The sequence below is a fragment of the Balaenoptera ricei genome, chromosome 12 (assembly GCF_028023285.1).
Source record: "Balaenoptera ricei isolate mBalRic1 chromosome 12, mBalRic1.hap2, whole genome shotgun sequence".
NCBI lineage: Eukaryota > Metazoa > Chordata > Mammalia > Artiodactyla > Balaenopteridae > Balaenoptera > Balaenoptera ricei.
In genome coordinates this window covers 35,115,510-35,140,455 of record NC_082650.1, presented here as the reverse complement: position 1 = coordinate 35,140,455, position 24,946 = coordinate 35,115,510, and the positions used below count along the sequence as shown (strand labels likewise).

The window sequence follows — 24,946 nt, the reverse complement described above, 5'->3', positions numbered from 1 at the left end:
ATGTGTATTTTGGGTTATGGTACAAAGATTTATGATGTTATTTTTTAGTCAATCTTTGCTCAAACAAAAAAAATACAGGATTTTGGTTACTTTTAAATATAAATGTTTTGAAAAAGTGGGTGATACAATCCTGGCAAAGGCTGAGGAAGGTAGCATGTGCAATCTGTCCTGAAAACCTTTATAAATCAAATAGTGTTCATTCCCTGCATGGTGTGCTTGAAGACAGTAAGGCAAAGAAACATTTACTTTGAAGGAACTTCTTATTTTATTATGTCTTGTATCAGGGAAAATCCAATAAAACAGTACTCTCGAATTCTCCACAGTAACTGAATTTGTGTGTGTGTGTGCACATGCCCGTGTGCAAGTGCATGCACATGTTTAATATCATTTGTTTCCATGTGAAGATTTATTTCTAAGAGTCCACAGTCATCATCAGGGTATAAAAAATTCAGCAGTTTTTGTGAAATAAGTTTAAATAATAGCTACCTAGAATCTCATAAGCGTAAAGAAACATGGTTTCATATCTATCCTCGCTATATTGATGACATAAGTCACAGAAGAATTAATTCAGCATCTTCTTTCCTGGGGAATTGGGCTCACCTAAGGTAATAACAGACCCAAAATGTTATGAAGTAGAAAAAGCCTGAAATCCTAAGGGCCACTATTATTTCAAGTTAATCACACACTTCAGAGCTGTCTTGTTGGATGTCTCTATTGCAAGAAAAATCTATCTAAGAAATCTGTGTGTTTTCCCTTAGAAGATGATTAAGGACACAGTTTAGCATACTAAGTGGCAGAGTACAGGAAAAATATATTATTAACTTATTTCTTTATATGTTATTGCAGCCAGTCCAAAGAGTCCCTTCTTACAAACAGCCACTCGATACCATATAAACTAGGGCAAGTATATACAGATATATATGTATATATACATATATATATGTGAATGATGTCATATTGGAACTTTAATTTCAGAATAAACTATAGCACCATAGATATGATCAGCTTTAAATTCAACCAATTTTTTCTCCATCTTTTTCTGAAAGAGTGTAAAAATAGTTTTATACTAGAGAAAATATAATTTATTATTTTTTCAAAACACAAAACATATTTCAGGAGCTGAGTGATCATTAGAGAGATAATAAAATAAGCCAATATGTAATCCTCACAATGTAAGTTAAAAAGCAGAAAGAAAATAGATTTCTATTTCCAAATTTGATTGTCACCTATTAAAATGGATATTAGTGTCATTTTTACCTAGGAGAAATTGTTCATAAGGAGTATGTTCCTTGAGAAACAAAAATTATAAGGAAATGCAATTAGTTGATCTGTTGAAAAACAGTCAATAAGTAAATTTAGTCTTTAAGATCTTGTCCTTGAATCTCAGGCTTTTGGGGAGTTTATATTTTTATCCAATTCTTAATGATCTGCAATCATTATTATTAATAGTAAGAGTAACAAATGAAATTTGCTTAAAAAGTTACAAGCTTAAACAAATTTTTTCATATGCATCATTTATATTCTTTCAAGAACAGTAAAACAAATATTATTACTGGGGGATATAAAAACGGTCATGATTTTCATAGTCGTGGCTATAGAATCTCAAGTCAGACCTTTTAAATCCAAGTCTCATAATCTTACCTCCACCCCAGGCCACCTCCCTGTCACACAAATGACTTACAAGGACATTTCCTATGAGAACATGTTTATTCCAGTTCACAAGATATGTATGTGGTCTCACAGGTTGGCCCTCCCTTTGCATTGGTCAGCCTTTCCAGACCCTCCAGTATGAGAAGAGCAAAAATAACTTCCTGGTTCACCGTGCAGAATTTACACTCATCAGATTTTTTTCTACTTTTTTCTCTATCTCATCAATTCTCACACAAATAGGGAGTAATTTAAAAAATTAAAAATTTCCACCTGTGTATCACAATACTATTTATATACATAAGATCATTGTGTAAGATGTTATGTGTGAAAAGAGTTCACAATCTTTTTTCTTTGTCTAATCTCTAGCTTGCTTTCACAGTTCCAACCAAACATATTCCCTCTATCTCTGAGATAAGGAATCTTAGAGTGAACTTTATGTACTAATTCTCATCTTCCTCTCATATCATCAAAATTAGGATTATTAAAATATTAGCAGCTTAGAATGTGCTGGAAATTTACATGTCTGATAGAATTCAATTTTCCAAATTACAATACGAGGTAGCTAGAAATAAAAAACAAACACTTCACAAATAACCACAGGAAAGTTTGAAGAGATACCATAAATTCTCTATCATCACACAGCTCATAAGATACAAGTAGGATTTTGTGCCTCTAAAGCTCAAGGGCTTAATCATAGGGTTACACATTTAAGCCTTTCATTATTATTGTAAATCGTAAATTGTTTGTCCAGCCTTTCACCCTCCTTTTGGGTGCAGAAATTCTTAGAACTTTTTAAAACGAGCAACATAAGAAAGTGAACTTCACTGATATTTGACATTGATTGGCACTAGTCTCATCTCCTCATACATCAGATGGCCACGTGCCTGGAGGTACAGGCACGTGGGAGGCCTGGGAACTGCACAAGCTGAAGGGGTTGACAGCGCTGTCCACAAGATCATGTTCTTTGAGTGTGCTGCAGACCACCTGGCCATATGTAAGTGGGTTTCCAGAATACATTATCACAGTTTTTAAATAAAGTAAATCTCACAAAATGGATAAATGGCTTCACACATTTCTTGCAAAGAAATCATGTATTGAAAATAAAACTAATATAAACACAAGTGAACAAAAAAAAAGGACGAAGTCGACATTTCTACTCTCACTCAATCTCTTCTTTAGCCATATTATGAAATAAAACAATGACACTCTCGTCTAATAAAATATGAAGAGTGGCTGAAACTTCTTTAACAATTTAAAGTTATCAAAATGTGGATTCACATCCACTATCATCATAGAGAAATTTGCCTTTGAGATATAGATTAACAACACATCAAATATACATGCATATATACACATAGCTGCCATAATTTTAAACAAATACATATATATTTGAGATACTGCTCAAAAATTTCTAATGGACAGAGCTATGTGAAGGAAAAGATTTAGAGAGAAATCAGACTGCTACATATTTTTGATCATGTGTCTTGTCTCTCTGCCAATAAAGCAAAGTGTGTTTCACTTATTTTTGTGAGTGTATGCCTCTGCCTCTTCAAAATGGCACTTTGTCCTGCAATCAAATTCCTAAGCATCCTTGTTACTTTATACTTGCCTATATAGGTTTCTCATTCCACATTTTCCTATTATTTTGTTACATTTCCAAGACAATTCTTAGGTCAGCACATCCTACAAAAACTATCTTCTTCAAGACTATCCCAAATCTGGTATTTTGACTAGAATCTTAGCTCAAGCACCTCTATTTAATTTCAGATTAAAACGAGATGCATGAAATACCCTATCAAAGCAAAAAACTCAAAATTCTTGAGCAAAGTAATGAAACATATAATAATAATAATGTCCAAACTGTGAGAAAATTCTCCAGATTTCTGAGATTATTGAAAATCATCAACTAATGAGTGATTCAAACAATCTTGACAGAAGTCTCCAAGAGCAGAAACAAGGAATGTGAGGAAAGTCAAATTCATAAGAAAATTTTGTGTAGTAATTTAATGGAGTATTTAGGAGGAGGAGAAGACATATCTAAGATGGTGACCAAGTTTGTTAAGTGTTTTAGATGCTAAGTGTGGCTGTAGAATTCCTATGTGTGAATGTCTTTACATGTATAATGAAATCAGAATTATCTATAATAGCTATTAACAATTTTTAATAGTTCTTTTACCTGGCAATAAAAAGAATAAATCGTAAAATCTTTTGATTCATTTTTACCTCAATGGTTCAACCACTGCATGAAAAAACCTTTATTTTCCCAGTAAGGCCTTGAAAGGAGTGATATGCAATATCTAATACATTTGAGATATTTAACAACTAATTTACATTAATAATGTTAGACTTTGAAATCAAATGATATAATTTGATATCAATGCCTAAATCTCTGTTATAATCATGGCTTTACTATTAAAAGTGCCATACATCCTTGTTCATGTTAAAGCTTTCTCTCTCCTAAGCAGTGAGAATGAGTAATACACCTAGGATGAGGCGAGAAGATGTCAGAAATTCTTCTTCTCATAAACCTTGGCAAGAGCACAGTTCTCTGGACTCTTACAGTTCTCCAGAGCACTGCCCCTTGAGAAGACACATAGAGGTATCAGGACTGGAAAGAACGCCCACAGACATTAGGTCCCCCAAATCTCTCACGAGGCTTTATTAGGAGACCATCAAAATATCACACATTTACTACTCCTGGCTCTTGCTGACTTTAGGCAATAGAATTTTAAGGCCCAGCAACACACTACTATCCCAACAGGAAAGTGAAGTGGTTAAAAGTATGAATTTTTGATTCAAACAACCTGGGTTTAAGTTTGGTCTCAGTCCTTTCCCCACTGTGTAAACTTGAGAACTTAAACTCTCAGGGTTATAATTTCCTTTTCTGTAAAATGGAGAAAATTGTTTCATCTACCTCATAAAGCCATTGTGATGATTAAATGAGTCAATACATGTAACATGCTTAGATAGCACTTGACACAGAGCAAGCACTGAAAAAGCAAAATACAAGAAATAATAGCTATTCTTTCATATCATTTTCTTTCACTCTGGAATTCTAAGCCATTGTAGGATGGTTATAACATCAGAGAGATGAATACTTACAGGGCCAAAGAGGATCCAGTTTGGATCAAATTAGATGAGACAAAATATGTAGAATCCACAGTTCAGTATCTGACACAGGCTGAGCAAAAAAAGTTACCAGCTACCATTACAGATTTTGCCAGAGTGTTTGATTATGGAAAAGAGCCTCAGGTGACCTCTTTAGGTGGACTGCCTTTGGGGAAATATTTCCAGGTGGCTTTGAGGAATTTGTCTGACTCCAGGCTTTGATAAATTGCTTAGAATTTAACCACCAACATTTTATGTCCATAATAAGCAGATTATAGGGAGATGTAAGCACATTTTAAATGCAAATATTGTGCTGGTTGTAGTTATTCACAAGGTATATATTATACACAGTTGCTGAAGTTCCCTTGAACAAAAGAAGCAGCAAAATGCCAAGGCATTTTTGAAAATGTGTTTTATTCATGGCTCTGAAGGGTAGTTGAAGCCAACTGAGGGAGGAGTGTACCCTCCCTCTATTTTAATGATCTTAATTTTGCTAATGGAATGTTAGTGGAAAGAGTTTGGGAGCCATGTGGTGCTGATTGCGTTGTTCAGTATTGATGTTGCTTGCAAATTAAATGTACCTAAGTAGCCACCTGTTTATGCTTATGATTATATAAAACCCCATATGTTTCCCTCTCTACACATGGGAGGTAAATATTGAAAAAATTATTCTGGCGTGAAGGGTGAAAACAGCAGCAATTCTTCTATAACTGTCAACATACGCTGTGGTGTTTCCTTTAATGTTGTGCTTTGTCTGACATATTTGCTGATTTTTACCATGCAGTGCTCAAAAAAATCTGTTACCCATGATTATGCAAAACAATTAAAAATCAGTTTACATTAAATTCAAATTAGGAAGAGAGATAATTTTCCAACGTAGCCATAAGTTTTAAATGGATTTCAGAGCTTAAGATTTAAATAGATTTTGATCTGCACAATAAAGAAAACCAAACTTTTTTTTCCTAAATTCGCCAGCATATATAAAGGAACATTTTCTTCCTAAGCGCATCCTTTTGATCCCATATTACTAGGCAACCAAAAAACTAACTCGAATAACATAAATTTGAAAATCCCACCTGAAATTGGCAATAACTCTTCAACTGGCAAGCCCACCATCATTTCCACTGGATTGGCTCTGGGCAACAGTTTGCTGGACCTCATACAGAAGATCTGACTGGGTATTTAGTCAGCAAGAGCTCATGGGCAGTTTTTGAGATAAGTCTTGTTAGAGCATTGGGAGATCCGTCGCAGGTAACGCCTTTGGAACTAGTTCAGACTATTCAGAGATCGGCCCCGACTATAGCTTGCAGGAAAGATCAGAGAGACTGGATTTGCTGTTGTTGATCACTTTAGACACTACAGATAGACAAACTGGAGCTTTATATGGTTAATATCTGATCAAGAGGGATTTAAACGTCAACTATCTAGCAGCCTAGACATGACAATCTCTAACTTCCCAATAAAGTATTGCAAAAAGACACAGAATATGTTAGAAAAAGATGAAAATTTACCCTATCATCAAAAACTAAGCATAATAGACCAGCTGCCCCCAAAGGCCAGAAGAACTTATTTTCATAATAAGGAAGATAGAGCTGAAATGAGAACATTAGAGGCCTAACCATGCTGGGTCTCATGAAACAAAGAACCCTCTCTAAAGTTTTTTAAAGATATTTAACAATCACTGAGTACCCTCTACAGCCCAAAGTTTGTAGTAAGCACTTAACAATTACCTCTTTTCATTTATTTAAACTCATGTTGCTAAAAAAAACAAACCTGAGACAGAGACACTAAAAACCATTAAACTGTATATTTAAAACAGCTGAAGTCTATGCTATGTAAATTATAGCTCAATAAAACTGTTAATTTAAAAAATGGGAGTGAGGAAGGATGGACAGTTAAGTAATAGCTTGAAAAAAGCAGGTAGATGGGCCCTGTCATTAGTTCCTGGTGGGATGTAAATTGGCAGAATCTTTACTGAATGTGATTTGGCAATATGCATCAAAAGCTTTAAAAACATTTTACTTTTGAAGTCATAATTTTATGTATATGAAACTATCATAATAATCAGACATGCAGGCAAAACTTCAGTTAAAAGGCTGTTCATTATAGCATAAATTGCATAAATGACCATGTTTGGAATGGATTTATTAATTATGGTATAAGCATATGATGGACTATTATATAGAAAATAAAAATTATGTTTTGAGGAATATTTAATGACATAGGCAAGTCCTCAGAAATAGGCTTATTTCTCATTATATTAAAACATGTCTGTATGTGTGTAGGTGTACTACTGGAAAACAATAGAAGGAAACTAAATATTAATGCTAAATAGCTCTGGTGATGAGATTATAGGGTGCTATGCTCTCACCCCTGCATTTTCTTCCCTTTTCTAATTTTCTACAAGATAGATGTGGCATTGGTAAATTTGGGAAAAATCAATACATTTTATAACTTCAAAAAGTTGTGTTCCTTATGTCCATACAAAAATCTACACATGGACGTTTATAGCAGCTTTATTTATAGTTGCCAAAACTTAGAAGCAACTAAGATGTCGTTCAGTAGGTGAATGTATAAATAAACTGTGGTACACCCAGACAATGGAATATTATTCAGCGCTAAAGAGAAGTGAGCTAGAAAGCCATGAAAAGACATAGGGGAACTGTAAATGCATATTACTAAGGGAAAAAAGCCAATGTGAAAAGACTACATAGTCTATGATTCCAACTGTATGACACTTTGGAAAAGGCAAAAGTACAAAAACAGTAAAAAGATCAGTGCTTGCCAGGGGTTGTGAGGGAGACAGGATGAACAGACCGAACACATAGGATTGTTAGGGCAGTGAAAATACTCTGTATGATGCCATAATGGTGGATACATGTCATTTGTCTAAACCCATAGAACATACAACAAGAGTAAACTACAATGTAAACCATGAACTTGAATGATTATGAGGTGTCAAGGTAAATTCATCAGTTGTAACAAGCGTACCACTCTGGTAGGGGATGTTAATAATGGAGGAGGCTATGCATATGTAGAGGTATATGGGAAATCATGGGAAATCTCTGTACTTTATGCCAATTTTGCTGTGAAAGCCTAAAATTGCTCTAATAAAGTCTACTGAAAAAAATCTTTTGTTCCAATGACAGAACCTCTAAATCTCTGATATGTAATTATGTATAAATACAGTAACGTGTTTTGCCAATGTCCACTTCAGGAAATGAAGACCTGAGTAGACAATTTGGTTGGACAGTCTGGTTCCCCTCATGAGAGTTCCTCCATGGTGATACTGTTGAGGCAACACCATAAATAGCTTTGAAGGAATTGTGCATGAAAGAGAAGGAGATGGTAAGTGCAAAAAGTGATGAGATAGATTTTTAGAAAATGTGCACAAAATATTAATACTATGAGAACTTATAGAACAGTGCCAGTTGTAGAAAAGCCTATTTTAAAATGATATTTCTGACAGAATTCCGTTCTGATTCTAAAATGTACATGGGTGGGTGAAAAGAACATTTTGACCTAGAACTGCAGTCCATTTGTGTTCCAGATAATATATATTTTAGTTATCAAAAGACCAAAGACTTAGAAAAGAAATCTGATCATGTACTGAAGTGAAGAAAACATAGGCCAAAAAAAAATGGAACTAAAAATTAGTGTAAAAGTCTGAATTTTTTGTGCATTTAGATTACTTCACATTTTCTTGCATCGTATATGCAGAATACCCCTTTTTGTCTAGGGAAATATTTTGTATAATAAGCATAGATGAATCTATTTTGCTTAAGTGAGCACAGTGGGGAAGAGATGCCTTAAGAGAGGTTGACCGAGAAAACTTGGAAGAATGGTCCATGACTCCTTGAATAGAAAATTGTCCAAAAAGCAGGGAGCCCTATTTAGGGCTTTTCTGAATCATGTGTCATCATAACATCCAGACTGAAAAATAAGAGCAAATTCTGCCCTGTAGCTTACTTCTTTTAACATAAGTCATTTAAAAAACAGAAGACAAAAAGTTATTTACTATAAAGCTATCAAATATATTTTAAATATTTTTACATAATTTTCCTATCAGGTCCCTTTATAAACTGATATTATAGTCAAAAAATAGCTACAATCATAAAATGGCTAAATGTGAAAGACTTAGTCATTTCAACGGTACATGAAATATAATAAATCACCATTGAATGCAATATTACATGTTTTCTATCGATTAAGTACATAGTTTCCCAAATGAAACAATGAGAAAATTCGTTTTGAATTTTAAGTGAATTATTATTAAATATATTTAATGTATGAATGTACATACATTATGTATGTATTAGGTGTTTTGGTATCCATGCATAAAGGAGCAAGTTTCATAAATTTTAATCATTTAACCTTAATCAATTTCGTGAAGAAATAATTATATTATTAATCCAATTTTGTCATTGGTTATTCTTACTACTTTCCTATATTTTTCACATTTATAATTAAAATGATTTTGGAAACAGTCTTACTGCTAAGGGATATAGATATGTTGGGAGATAATCCTCCACAGCATTTCTACATGCCTCAGAAACTGGAGGTAAAATATTTGTTTCCTGACCAGTATGGAAATGATAGGGAGTATCTCCTTCCTGAGAGGCATTCTAGGATACTAAAGTCTCCCTCCTCTCCTCCAAGGAGATTTTCTTACATTCCAAGGTAATAAAGACATGTTTTCTTCAAGGGCAAAGAATGGCAGATTGGCCATCAGCCTCTTATACTTTGGGGATTTCCTAAACTCAGTGTTCCTCCACTGTGCGTTGGGCACCCACCTGGCCTGTTCTATCTCACCCATGGGAGATGGGGCTCAAGGGGAACCATTAAAGCATGATGCTCATGCTGTCTGCTGTACCATGAGGAAGCAACTACTACATTCATATGGGCTTATTGTTTCATTACTGATCTAATTTATGAAGTGTGGCAAGTCGGCCTGGCAGCTGCGAGGCTACTTAGAGATGGCTTGACCTCTTGACAGATGTAATCCATTTTTCCATTTATCTGGTAGAAATTAATTTATGTAGTAAGCACTGCCTAAAGTTTGTCTTTAAAGCATGACTCAAATCCATTAAACATATGAAGGAAATTTTATAGTTAATAAATTTTCTAACATTCATTTAAAAATTCCTATGTCATGTTATTTAGGAGTAGCATTAATTTAGATTTTTTAACATTACAATGCTTACTGCATATAACAGGAAAGTTAGAAAGGATGCCACGTATCCAGGGGATTTGTGGATCCCCATTATAACACTGATGTTGGTTGACAAAAAGACCATCTCACTCTTTTCTATGATTAAGGAAGAAGTGCTTCAGAGCACAGACTCTGGAACAGTTTAGATCTGTATTGGTGCTCTCCAATACAGTACCACAGTTGGAGCACTGTATTGAGCATTTGAAATTTGGCCACTTGAAATTTGCATGGCCAGACTTGATATGTTCTGTAAGTGGAAAATACATGCTGGGTTTTAGACTTAACATGAAAAGAATGTAAAATATCTCAATAATTTTTCTATTGATTAGATATTAAAAGGATAATATTTTAGATGCATATTTTTAACTAAAATACATGATTAAAATTAATTCACTTTTTTTTGTTTTTTTACTTTTAAAAATATCTGTGCTAGGTAGCCTCTAAGATGGCTCTAGTGATTCCTGTCCCTGCCGCCTGGTTGTCACACCTTTGTGCAATCCCCTCCCAGATTGCACCAGCATGTGTCTGTCTGATCAAAAGAATATAGCAGAAGTGATGGTATTTCACTTCTGAGATTAGGTTATAGAAGACTATGGTTTCCATCTTGGGCTTGCTCTGATCACTCATTCAGGGAAAACCCTACGGAGTGGACCATGTGTCGAAGAAGTGAAGTTCCTGGGATAGTCACATAAATAATGTTGGATGAATACACATTATATTTCTATTGAACAGTGTTAGTGTAGATTTAACATAACCACTTACTTAACTATGTGATCTTGGGCAAGTTACTTGACCTTTCTGTAACTCTGTTTTCTCATATGTAAAATGTGAATTCAATTAGTAACCTATATATACATAAAAGTGTTTAGAACAGTTTTTTTTGTTTTGGTTTTTTTTTTTAATTTATTTATTTTTGGCTGTGTTGGGTCTTCGTTTCTGTGCGAGGGCTTTCTCTAGTTGCGGCGAGTGGGGGCCACTCTTCATCACGGTGCGCAGGCCTCTCACTATCGCGGCCTCTCTTGTTGCAGAGCACAAGCTCCAGACGCGCAGGCTCAGTAATTGTGGCTCACGGGCCTAGTTGCTCCGCAGCATGTGGGATCTTCCCAGACTAGGGCTCAAACCCGTATCCCCTGTATTGGCAGGCAGATCCCCAACACTGTGCCACCAGGGAAGCCCCTAGAACAGTTTTATATGCAAAAGTATTAGAAAGGTGTCTGGCACATCATTAGGATTCTCATTTGAGAGTGTGATGTGGTCAGGATAGACTGTAGAGTAGTAGAGAATGTTCCATGTCTAAGCTCTACTATCACATTTCTTACACATTTTGTTGCCTCCAGCAACAAAATTCCTCCACAATAATAAAATTCATAAAATATGATCTAAAACTTCAAACAGAAAAATATCTTCAATCTAGCCTTGTAATTTTAATGGTGGTTTTATAGATGCAACCACAACCTTCCTTGAACATATGGTTTAGAGATAATATGTAAACTTGCTGTTTAGAAATAAACTCTGTCCATCAGAAAAAGATGTATTGAAACTCTTTCAGGATATTTCTTATGTCTAAAGAGAAAGCGTTTATTATTCATGCTTAATAACACTATTAAGGAGGAACAAATATTTCCAAGAAGTAATCCAGAAATTTGGAACTTCATTATAACCCAAAAATTACATGATTTACTGATCTATGTGGACAACGCAATCAACTACCAAATATCAGAATGTATTTTTGTTGTGTTTGGCAAGAATGGCATGTTTCCTAGCTCATAAAAGGACTTAGCTATGAGGGCTGTCTTCTAAAATAACAAATTATGCTTCTAAAGCAGTATGTTTATTTCCATAAAGAACTGAAATGATTGCTTTTTATTTAATATATTGAACATTTTTTGAGGGGACATAATAAAGATATATGGAAACATAACATTAATATAGGATATGCAACCAGTTATGTATATTGCAAGTTTAGTTTCCCAGTTACGTTTTAGTGAGAAATCACCTTCCAGTTTGTTCCCTTAAAGAGTCCTTGCCAAATTAACAAAGCTTTTCTTTCCTAATTGTTGCTTGAGTTTTCATTTGTTGGAGCTGCATCTATAAAGCTATATTTACTGGTTGAAGGTTGGATATCTTTCTTCAGTAGAGCATCTTTATTTGCAAAGAAAGGGTACCCTAGGTACCCTTTCCAAGGTTATGGTCATCTTCATCAAAATTTTTGAACTACCAGTGAGAAATTAAGGATCTGTGTTCATATACTTTACTTCAATACAGAAGGGTGGATGATGTCAGTGAAATGGTGGAATAAGGACCTTTGAAAATTGTCTCCTCCAAAAAGCAGTAGAGAAACTGGTAAAAAAAAAATCATCAGGATTAATTTTTTCAGAACTCTGGAAATTAACCAAAGAATTGCAGCAATCTGGAGAACATTTATTAATGAAAAAGTAGCTGAATCTTGGTAAGAACAGCAAACTTTGTGGCATTTTAACTTGCTTGTATTCCCATTCTTCCAACCCCCTTCAACTCCACAGTAGCCCTGAAAACCAACAGCCCACAGTCATGGCAAAGCCAGCAGCCTAGCAGTCACAAGATGGAGGAGAAAGAAGTTGGAGTTCCTTCAAAGATCATTCTCAGAAAATTGTCATTATTTGATATGTCTGGTGACTTCCTGGAAGGTTCTATTTGTAATGCTGTCTCTATTTGATCTATTTTGGGCTCAGTGAGTGGAAAATACTTTTCCTCAGAGCATTTGTCAAAAACAATGAGAGGCAATTATTTAATTTTTGTGGCTGCCTGCAGTGGTGTATAACAGTTGGGGGGAAAAAATGGGCTAACCAAAAAGCCTAAAAGGAAAAGCTGAGGAATGAGATGTCCGCAAGGACATTGAGAAGTTCCAACATATTCCTGGAAATCTAGAAGACCACATACATGTATATGACTGTGCACATGCCCAGAACTGTGTGCATGCTCAAGAAAGACCTGAGAAGTCTGTAAGCTCTCAAATCTTGTTGACTTTGAAGCGCTCCATGAACAGGAAGTAAAAGCTAAGCAAGAATTTTCAATTGCCTGGTTGAGTGTTGAAAGCATGCCTCCAAATGAACACAGAACCTCTTAACAAAGACTGGAGACTTCTTGGTTCCAGTTGTTTAAGGAAATATCTGTCCAGACATTCACTGCCCACCAAGCTAATTGAGCAGAGACTTCAATGACCACACATGACTAAGAATGCAGACTTTACAGATTTAGTTCAGAAAAGTCACTAAACAACCAGCAAAAACAAGCCCTGAGGAGGAAGGAGAATGCAACTTCTAGAGCTGACACATTATATTGTTGAAAATATCCAGTTTTCAACAACAAACTGTGAGACAGGCAAAGGAACAAGAATATCTGGCCTATAAACAAGGGGAAAAAAAATCAATCAATAGAAACTGCTTCTGAGGAAGCCCAGACACTAGAATTCCTGGAGAAAGAATTTAAACAGCTATATTAAATACGTTTTAAGAACTAAAAGAAACTATGTTTATGAATGAAAAGGAAGTATGGAAATACTTAATAAAGTATTTTATTAAGTCTTAGCAAATAGAGAATATAAGTCAAATTTGAAAACAGGTCAATTGAGATTATCCATTCTAAGAAATAAAAAGTATGAAAAGAAATAAACAAAGCCTCAAAGACCTATGAGACACCATCAAGCATATAATACACCCTCTTTTTTTTTCCTTTTTATTGGCCGCACCCCACCACTTGTGGGATCTTAATTCCCTGACCAGGGATCGAACCCACGGCCCCTGCATTGGGAGCGTGGAGTCTTAAACACTGCACCATCAGGGAAGTCCACCATTAAGCATATCAATATGTGAATAATGAATGCCTCAGAAGGAGAGGAGAGAAAAAAGTGTAGAAAAAATATTTCAGGAAATAATGGCAAAAACTTCCAAAATTTGATGAAAAACATTAATCTACACATTTAAGAATCTCAACATACTCCAGGTAGAATAAACTCAGAGATCCATGGCTAGACACATCATGATGAAACTGCTGAAAACCAACAGTTAGAGAATTTTGAAAAAAGAAGAGAAGAAAAGATTCATCATGTACAAGGGTTTCTCATAAGATTAAAAGCTAATTTCTACTTAGAAACCACGGAGGACAGAAATCACTGGGATGACATACTTAAAAGTGCTGAAAGAAAAGGACTATTAACCAAAAATTCTCTGTCCAGAAAAAAAAAATCCTTTAAAAATAAAGGAGAAATTAAGACATTTCCAGATAAACAAAAACTGACAGAATTTAACACTACCAAACCTGCCATACAAGAAACACTAAAGGGGGTCCTTTAGGCTGAAATGAAAGGACACAAGTCAGTAACTCTATTCCATGTGAAGAAATAGAGTATCAGTAAAAATAACTCTGAAAGTAAATTAAAAGAAAATTTAAATGTATGTTTTGTTTTCAATTTTTTTCTCATATCTTATTTTAAAAACAATTGCATAAAAAATAGTTACAAATCTGTGCTGATGGGCACACAATGTATAAAGATGTAATTTTTATAATAATAAAAATTTGAACCAAGGGGTAAGAAACAGAGCTATATGGGAGCCAAATTTTATATGCTATTGAAATTAAATTCATTAATCCAAACTAGATTGTTATAAATTAAGTCATTAATTGTAATCCCCAGGCTACCACTGATAAAATAACTAAATATATATATGGGTATTTTTAAAAAACCACCAGATTTCTGGTTTCTGGCATGGCATATAAGGAGTTTGGAAGTTGTCACTCTGTCCTAAAAAAAAGTGAAAAGCTGAACAAACTGAAATATCAACAACTATTCCTAGATATATCAGAGAAGTGAGATCACAGGACAAACTACTGCCTCCAAAACTGGAGAGACAGACAGGCAAGTACAGAGAATCTCAATTTACCACAGAAGAAGCTGCTACAAAAACCAATACCAGGGTAGACAAATACGACCTGTAATTGATGAATTGCTAGAGGCTCAGAGTGGACAAGTCTGAGAGTAAAAAATTCCAGGAAACTTAGTCATAGGGGGGCCCACAATTTTTTAAGTTTTACCACCAAAAACTTAACCAGGCTCTCACAGTGAATATCAGAGAAAAATCCCCTCATGCTTCTGGTGGGGGGAAAGTAAAAGAAACCATTTTGAAATAGGCCAGAGCATTCTGTTCTTAATAAGACCTGCCCTCGAGAGAAACTATTGGTGTTTTATCAGGACTCATTGACCCAGAGGGATGAAAATACACAACTAACACCCACTCTAGCCTTCCACTTAGGGAAAATATGCAACAAAAGCCCACTCTCACCTTTCCACTTGGGGAAAGGGAAATACCCAGCTTTAGCCTGCTCTGGTCTTCCACAGGGGAGAAGGGAAATACCCAACTCCAACCCACTCCAGCCATCCCGTTCCACCTAAAGATGCAGAGAATGGGACTGAGAGGCATTTGTGAAGTTCACAATTCAGAGGCACAAGCTCACAAAAATACTATAACAATCATAGGACTAGAGAATGTTTCCGCTCCTGCCACACTTTATTGCCACATTAATAAAGGCCTATTCACTACAGCTCCTTTTAACCAGTACATGATGCCTAACCATCATGAAAAAAAAGTACAAGGAATACTAAAAAAAGCAAAAAAAGACAATTGAAGAAACAAAGCAAGCACAGAATCAGACACAGATATGGCAGCAATGTTGGAACAATCAGACCAGGAATTTAAAACAATTATGATTAATACGCTAAGGGTTCTAGTGGATAAAGTAGAACTGATGGGCAACGTAAGCAGAGAGACAGAAGCATAAAAGAAAATCAAAATGAAGTGCTAGAGATCAAAAACACTGTAATGGAAATGAAGAATGCCTTTGATGGGCTCATTAGTAGGCTGGACATAGCTGAGGAAAGAATCTCTGAGCCTGAGGATATATCAATAGAACTTTCTAAAACAGAAAAGCAGTGAGGAAAAAAATATAAAACAAAAACACAGAACAGAATATCCAAGTACTGTATGACAACAACAAAAGGTGTAACATATGCATAATGGAAATATCAGAAGGAAAGAAAGAGAAGTAAGAACAGAAGCAATGGGCTTCCGTGGTGGCGCTAAGAATCTGCCTGCCAATGCAGGGGATATGGGCTCGAGCCCTGGTCCAGGAAGATCCCACATGCCACAAAGCAACTAAGCCCGTGAGCCACAACTACTGAGCCTGCGCTCTAGAGCCCACAAGCCACAACTACCAAGCCCACGTTCCACAACTACTGAAGCCCACACACCTAGAGTCCGTGCTCTGCAACAAGAGAAGCCACCACAATGGGAAGCTGGCACCGCAACGAAGAGTAGCCCCTGCTCTCCACAACTAGAGAAAGCCTGCGCGCAGCAATGAAGACCCAACAAAGCCATAAATAAATAAATAAATAAATAAATAAATAAATAAATAAATAAATGTATTAAAAGAAGAAGAACAGAAGAAATAATTGAAGAAATAATGATTGATAATTTCCCCCAAATTAATGCCAGACACCAAACCACAGATCCAGGAAGCTCAGAGAACACTAAACAGGAATTTTTTTTAAAACTTCATAAGAACATCATATTCAAACTGCATACAATCAAAAATAATGAAAAAATCTTGAAAAAGGTCAGAGGAAAAAAATCTTACCTATCATACTTGTAGAAGAACAGAGGTAAGAATTGCATTTAACTACTCCTCAGAAACCATGCAAGCAAGAAGAGAGGAAGGTGAAATATTTAAAGCGTTGAGGAAAAAAAACCCCACCAACCAAGAAATCTGAATCCTAATATCCTTTAAAAGTGAAGGAGAATTAAAGACTTTCTCAGACAAACAATGACTGAGGGAATTTGTTCCAATAGACCTGCTTTGCAAGAAACGTTAAAAAACGTTCTTCAGAGAGAAGAAAAATTGTATGTCAGAAACTTGGAATTACATAAAGGAAAAGCAGCAGAAAAGGAACAAGTGAGGATAAAGTAAAAACTTTTATTTTCTTATTCTTAGTTAATCTTACAAATTTTACTTGCTCATAATAATATCAACAATGTATTCAATTATAATCTGAAAGGATCAATAAAAAACTCCTAGAACTAATAAGTATAGCAAGGTTTCAAGATACAACGTTAATATACAAAAGTCAATCACTTTTATTTATACTAGCAATGAACAAGTGGAATTTGCAATTAAAGGCACAAAACCACTTACATTAGCACCAAAACAATGAAATAGGTATAAATCTGACAAAATAGGTACAAGATCTATATGAAGAAGACTACAAAACTCTGATGAAAGAAATGAAAGAACTAAATAAATGGAGATATATTCTATCTTCATGAATAGGAATATATAATATTGTTTAGATGTCAGTTCTTCGCAGCTGCATCTATAGCTTTAATGTAATGCCAATCAAAATCCCAGTAAGTTATTCCATGGATACTGACAAACTGATTCTGTGGTTTATATGGAGTGGCAAGAAACCTAGGATAGCAACATTAAAGGAGAACAAAGCCAGAGAACTGACAAGACTTACTATAAAGCTGCAGTAATCAACACAGTGTGGTACTGGTGAAAGAATAAACAAATCAGTGAAACAGAATGGAGAGCCCAGAAATAAACCCATCTAAATATAGTCAACTGATCTTTGACAAAGGAGCAAAAATTGTAATTTCAAAAAATGGTGCTAGAACAATTGTACATTCACATGTTAAGAAAAGAAAAAAAAAGAATCTAGACCCAGGTCTTACATTCTTCACACAAATCAACTCAGAATAGATCACAGAGCTAAGTGTAAAATGCAAAACTATAAAACTCTTAAAAGATAATGTAGCAGAAAATCTAGATGACCTTACGTTTGATGATGAATTTTCAGACATGACACCACAGGCAAAATCTATGAGAAAAATAATTGATAAGCTGGACTTCATTTTTAAAAAATTGCTCAGTGAATAATATTGTCAAGAGAATGAGAAGACAAGCTACAGTCTGAGAGAAAATATTTGCAAAATATTTGCAAAGGACATACCTGATAAAGGGCTTGTATCCAGAATACACAAAGATCTCTTAAAAGCCAACAATAATAAAACAAATAACCTGATTAGAAAGTGGGCAAAAGACCTGAACAGATGCCTCACCAAAGAACGTGGCATGGCAAATAAGCATATGAAAATATGTTCAACATTATACGTCATTAAGGAATTGAAAATTAAAACAATAATAAGATACCATAATTGTATGCATATTAGAAGAGCCAAAATCCAAAACACTGACAACATAAAATGCTGATGAAGATGCAAAGCACCAGGAATTCTCATTCATTGCTAGTAGGAATGCAAAATGATGCAGCCATTTTGGAAGACAGTTTGGCAGTTTCTTTAAACTAAACATATCCTTACCATATGGTCCAGCAATCATGTTCCTTGGTATTTACCCAAATCAGTTGAAAATTAATATTCACACAAAAACCTGCACATGAATGTTTATAGGAGTTTATTCATAATTGCCAAAACTTGAAAGCAACCAAGTTGTTCTTCAATAGGTGAATAGCAAAATGAACGGTGGTATATACAGACAATGAACTATTATTCAGTGCTAAAAAGATATGTTACACACCATGAAAAGACAGTGGTATTTTGATATTGAGGAAGCTGTGCAAATTTGAGACAGGTAGTATAGTATATGGGAAGTCTCTGTACCTTCTGCTCAAATTTGCTAACGAACCTAAAACAGCTCTAAAAAATAAAGATTTTTTTTTTAAAAAAAAGGGAAATAAAATTGTACACTAGAAAATATCTATTTAACACAAAAGAAGGCAAAAATGGACAAATAGAGAAACACAAAAGACCTAAGACATATGGAAAACAAATAGCAAAATGGAAGATGTACATCTTACACTACCAATAATTACACTAAATATAAATGGATTAAATAATTAAAAGGCAGAGGTTGACAGAATGGATTTTTAAAAAAAGCCCATCCAACTATATACTGTCTACAAGAAACTTACTTGTAGAGTCATACTTCAGATTCAAAGACACAAGTTATTTGAAAGTAAAAGAATAGAAGAAGGTGGACCATGAACATAGTAACCAAAAGAGAACTGGAGTGACTACAGTAGTATTAGAAAAAAATAGATTAAAAAAAAATTGTTTAGAATATTATATAATGATAAAAGGGAAACTCCACCACAAAGAGGTAACAATTATAAACACATATATACCTTACATCAGAGTCCCCAAATACATGAAGCTAGAGCTGACAGAACTGAAAAGAAAAACAGACAATTCAACAATAACAGTTGGAAACCTCAATACTCCACTTTCTAAAAGGGACAGAACTAGACAAAAGATCCACAAGGACATAGAATACTTGAACAATCCTATAAACCAACAGACATCTGTAGAACACTCTATGCTACAACAGCAGAATATATATTCTTCTCAAGTGAACACAGAACATTCTCCAGGATAGGCCATATGTTAAGCCATAAAACTAGTCTCAAAAGACAAAGTATGTCTTCTGACCACAATAAAATAAAATTAGAAATCATAACCCCCCAAGAAATGGAAAATTCACAAATAAGGAAGGATGGCTTAAAAACATATTGGATTCTTTGAGTTTAAAATCTAACTGGGAGTCTATTGCTATATAGGATGGGGTAATGAGGAGTAATTAGAATTAAACAAGGAGTAAGATTTCAGTTGAAAGGGATAAAATATTGGATCACTTGGAATAATCCTCTCCTCATACAGTTAATTTATTTTAATTTTCCAAACCTCAGCTCAAGAATAACATTCTCTGAAAAGCTTTCCCTGACTCCACCAATGATGATAATAATGTTAATAATGGTAATATAAGCTGACACTTTTTTATAGCCCTTGTTATATGGCAAGTATCACTCTAACCAATCTAAATATATTTCAATATTTAATCCTCCCAACAACACTAAGAGATAGTATTATTATTCCCATTTTACATGAGAAGAGGGTAAATAATTTGGCAAGGTTACCTAACTAAGAAGTAACAGAGTTGGGATTCAAATATAATGATTCCGAAATCCATGCTCTGAAGCATAACCAACTGGAGTTGGATCCATCTTATCAAGACTCTCACAGAACCCATGCATACTTCAGTTATACCATAAACTACATTATGTTGTAACAGCTTACTAGATTGTCCTCTTTCACTAATCATTCATTCATAAACAATTATTCAACCAACAGGAAATTATTGAGCACATTCCCCGTGCCAGAAAATGTGCTTGTTCATAGAAATAAAGCCACATATGTCATATTTCATTTGTCAAAGAGTTTTAGTCTCAAGCAGAGTTCAGCAAACTGTAGTTCACAGGCCAAATTCTGTTGGCCACCTGTTTTTGTAAATAAATTTTTATTGAACCACACCTGTGCTCATTGGTTTATGTAGTATCTGTAGCTTCTTTCATGTTACAACATCAGAGTGGAGTAGTTGTTATGGAGACCATTTGGCAGGCAAAATCTAAAATATTTACTATCTGGTCCTTTACAGAAAAAGTCTGCCAACCCTGGTCTAAAGAATAAGACAAATAAGAAAATCATTAATTACTACCCAATAAGGTGCATGCTATGGTGCCCAAGATACTATGGGAACATAGAGATATCTAGATTAGATTATAGAGTCAGCAAAAGTTTTCTAGGAGACCTGATATCTGACCTAATTTTTGAAGATTAACTAGTTAAAGAAGAGCAGCCAAACTTGTCAGTAAGGCCAGACAGTGAAGTTTAGCAGTGATCCAGGGAGCTAGGAATAAAGAGGGTAAATATGTTTAGGAAATATTAATTAGTTCTATATATCTTATGAAAATATATCTTTAATTTCTTCATTCCCACTATCTGACACAACTAATGGTGCATATAGTTAAACTCACTAAATATTTGTTATCAGAAAATATTAAGTCCTAAGTAAACAATGTTTACTGAAAAGGGGAGAAAATATTTGCCTATTAGTCCTTAAAATCACTAAACTATAAGAATCCCGATTTTTTCATCCACTGCCCTAGAGTAAATAAAAACAAAAACTACCACTTTTTCATTGTTTTCAGTTGTAGAGACGTATATAACATTTAAGAATACAGTTTTACAAATGAGAAATGCTTGCAAAATACTGTACCTGGAAAATTCATAGGCAGTTCAAATGGTTGTGGAGACTCACATCCTTCAGTGTGCTCACAAATTTCAGCTATGATCTTCTTAATTTTGAGGCCAGTAATTTTAATCACTTCTCCTGTTGACAAACAGCATTCATTTCCAAACATTTCATAAATAGAACCTGAAAAAAAAATAGCTTTTAAAAAAATAATTCAATAATTAAGAACAAAGTAGGAGTCAAAAGTCTCATATGAAGTGTTTTTATTCAGTTCCTCTCAGATACCTGCTAAACAGGAATTTAATCAAGCTTGGCAAAATATACAGCATGTACCAGGAAAAATATTAGATTTTCACTTCATCCACTGGGCAAAGTGTAAACAATCTTATTTTTGTTATTATTGTAAATTGGATTTATGGTCCTCAGCACCTTTAGCTCACCTTTCCAAGGTCAAGCTACAACCATGTCTTCCCCTGCTGGGATTTATGATCTTTTTTTGGCTAGGTCATAGAATTAAACTCACATGAGTCAACAATGATCTGAGTAAGTACTGCAAACAAGGTTGTAATACAATCTAACATCCAAAGACAGAGCATTTGTACACCAGGGCTTCATATTAAGAGCACCATATCTATTTATAAGACCTAGTTCTCTTCATCATCATGAATATAACATTTTGTCCATTTTATCTCTTGTTTTTGACAAGCTAGAAACAACTCTCAACATCTTTATGGCAATAGGGGGCAGACAAACCCAGATAAACTGAAAAGCTTCATTTTAGTTCAGGATTTCAGTCTCTTTCCTAACAAACCTTTTATCATAGATGTCAAAGCTAAATTTTTCATCCATTTATTTCCTTTTTATATCTCCTGATGGAGGAACACTGAGCAGTGAAATAACCAAAAGATTAGCAACAGGAAAGAGGAGAAGCAAAAGTTCTGGGTAATCTACCCCCAGTAAAAAGGAAACAACCCAAAAACTACATCTCTGGGATATTACCGCTTTACAATAAAGCAGTAAACTAGAGGTTGATGTAAATAAACATTGAAGAACTGTGGGGTTTGAAACATATCAATTTTTCCTTGCTTCCAATATGATTTATACCCTCTTTACCACACTAAAATGTAAATAATATGAGCACAAGATTTTAGGTTTGTTGGTTGTTTTTCTGAATTCTTCTGTTGAAACACCTCTTCATAGAATCTTGCCTGATATATAGTAAGTACCTGAAATATTTTTATAGCATTAATGGTTATCATAAAAGTTATTAAGCCCAGCATTCAATCTAGCTTTAAACAACTCTGTGGTTGTATCAAAGTCTCTACAGACAGCAGGGGGCACACGCAAATTCAAACAATTTAAGGAGATTTTAACAAAGGGACAATTTACACACAGGCACAGACAGTTCTAGGCAACACAAGAACATAAATGTCCTGATCTCACTCTTTTTCCTCCACTGGATCATCTGCCAGGGCACCCCATTGCCCCAATTCAGCCAGAAGCCAGAGGACAATGGAGCTGCTGACTCCACAGAAGTCAGCCTCCCAGGCAGAGTGGAAATGAAAATTAGCACACCAACCTTACTGTCTATTATTTAATGAGGATCATTTTTGCAGACATGCTAGTATATGAGCTCCTTGTATACTTCTAAACTCCCTCCTTTTCTCATACTATTGCCTTAACTACACATGCGTTCATACTTTTTATTAACTCCAATACATTGTGTTGTCAGCCATCTCAAATCCCTCATGGAACAAACTGGTATATTAAAAAATAATAATAAATCCACAGTGACATTTTCTTCCAGTCAACTCAGAATAATTATTTTCTATGATCCTCATTCGGCAATTAATCACATAGTAACATTTTACTTCTACAGTATTATCTCATCCTGTACTTAACCTTTTACGACTTTAGTTTCTGTTACTCCCAATTCAATTTTAAGCTTCATGAAAAAAATATTGCATTATATTATTGCATAACTACCAACACATCAACCTCCCTTCCTCATTCATTCAGCAAACTTAAATGAATACCTACTATGTGTCAGACATTGCAATTGGCAGTAGTACAAAATGCATATGCCTTCCCCGTAGAAGCACTGTTTTGAAGGGAACAGACAAGTAAGCAGACAATTGAAGCAGTTTATGAGAAAGTTATAATATAGAAAATACAGGGCATTGTGGGAGTAAATTGGAGGCATTTAATTAAGCAATTATATGGGAAAGAGATTAGGGAAAGATTTGTGGAGGAGATGACAGCCAAGCTGAGTTTTAAAGGAAGCATCACAAAATGTTAGGACAGGCAGAGGATATAGTATTTGCAAAGGCAGTGAGAAGCGAAAGAGTCTGATACATTCTGGAAACTTCACATAATTTGTTATGTCTCAAATATAAAGTAAGAAATGGGAACTGGTAAGAAAGGAGACTGGAGAAGTAGAGGGAATCCAGATCGTGCAGTGTCTTTATAAAATTACCAATAGGGCTTCCCTGGTGGCGCAGTGGTTGAGAATCTGCCAGCAATGCAGGGGACACGGGTTCGAGCCCTGGTCTGGGAAGATCCCACATGCCGCGGAGCAACTAGGCCCGTGAGCCACAACTACTGAGCCTGCGCGTCTGGAGCCTGTGCTCCACAACAAGAGAGGCCGCGATAATGAGAGGCCCGCGCACCGCGATGAAGAGTGGCCCCCACTTGCCGCAACTAGAGAAAGCCCTCGCATAGAAACGAAGACCCAACACAGCCATAAATAAAAAATAAATAAATAAATAAACCCAAAGTTTAAAAAAAAAAATTACCAATAAACAAAAAAGCCAATCAAAGTCTGAAGCAACCTCAGAGTCAGAGAATTTACATTTCCAGTTATCAGTGTCCAGGAACTAATGACAACTTAATGAGAGGTCATATGTATCTAGGCGCTTGCTATCCAAAGTGTGTCCTGCTGCATCACCTGGGAGCTTGTTAGGATCTTAGCCAGACCCTAGACCTGCTGAATCAGAACCTGCATTTTTAACAAGACCCCCAGATGATTCATACGTACATTAAGGTTTGGAAAGCACTGGTCTAGACAACAAATGTATAACTGAAATAATCTCTGTTCTGAGATTGCTGCAAAACTCACCAAGAGAGAGAAGGACATGTCAGGTAGAGGAAGCACTCAGCATCACTGAGATGGAGGATGTTGTAAGTAAGGACAGGGAAAGGGAAGGATTTTAAATAGCAAAGTGACATGGTAAGATTTTTCTGTGTCGCACGAAATAGAATGTAATTGGACCTATCCTGTTTCAGCGGAAGTCTGTTTGGCTTAATTTCAACGTAACAAATGTCTAATTGCAGATGTAATGTATAGCAAACTGACTCACTTGGAATGCCATCTTTCTTTCAAACTTTCCATTGGAATTCAAAATTAAAAGATGAGTTTATGTGAGATTACATATCAATTCACAGGGGATAGAAGCCAGAGAATTCTAAGAGAAAATTCTGTGAGTTTTAGTCACCACACAAAAGGCTTTTGACACCTCAGGTCTCTTTCTAATCATCCCTCTCGCTTTGAAAAAAGAAAATCACTTTTTTCAGTCATGTAAGGAAAAGAGCCTCATGGAAATGTTAATCTTTAACATTTATCTTTAATTCTTTGTGACTTCCAATTTTCTCTAAGCAAGAAAGCTATTAATTCATTTTAATAAAGAGAGAGGTCAGTGACACCCAACTCTAGAAAGTTATGTCCATGATAGGCGACAAGAACATACAGCAAATCTCAAACCCCTGAAACTTGAAGAGTTCTTGTACATCGTTATCATCATTATAGTGTCTCTTAAAATACATTTTTTTCAGTGAAAA

The 24,946-nt window shown here is 35.1% G+C and overlaps 1 protein-coding gene across 1 annotated transcript in view; it reads right to left on the bottom strand.

Moving 5' to 3' along the window:
- Nucleotides 1–24,946, bottom strand: part of THEMIS (thymocyte selection associated) — a 167,267-nt gene that overhangs the window by 111,365 nt on the left and 30,956 nt on the right. Inside the window, exon 2 of the mRNA XM_059941616.1 lies at nucleotides 21,134–21,292. Within this exon, the coding sequence (XP_059797599.1) occupies nucleotides 21,134–21,292 (159 nt within the window). The remainder of the gene's footprint in view (nucleotides 1–21,133; nucleotides 21,293–24,946) is intronic.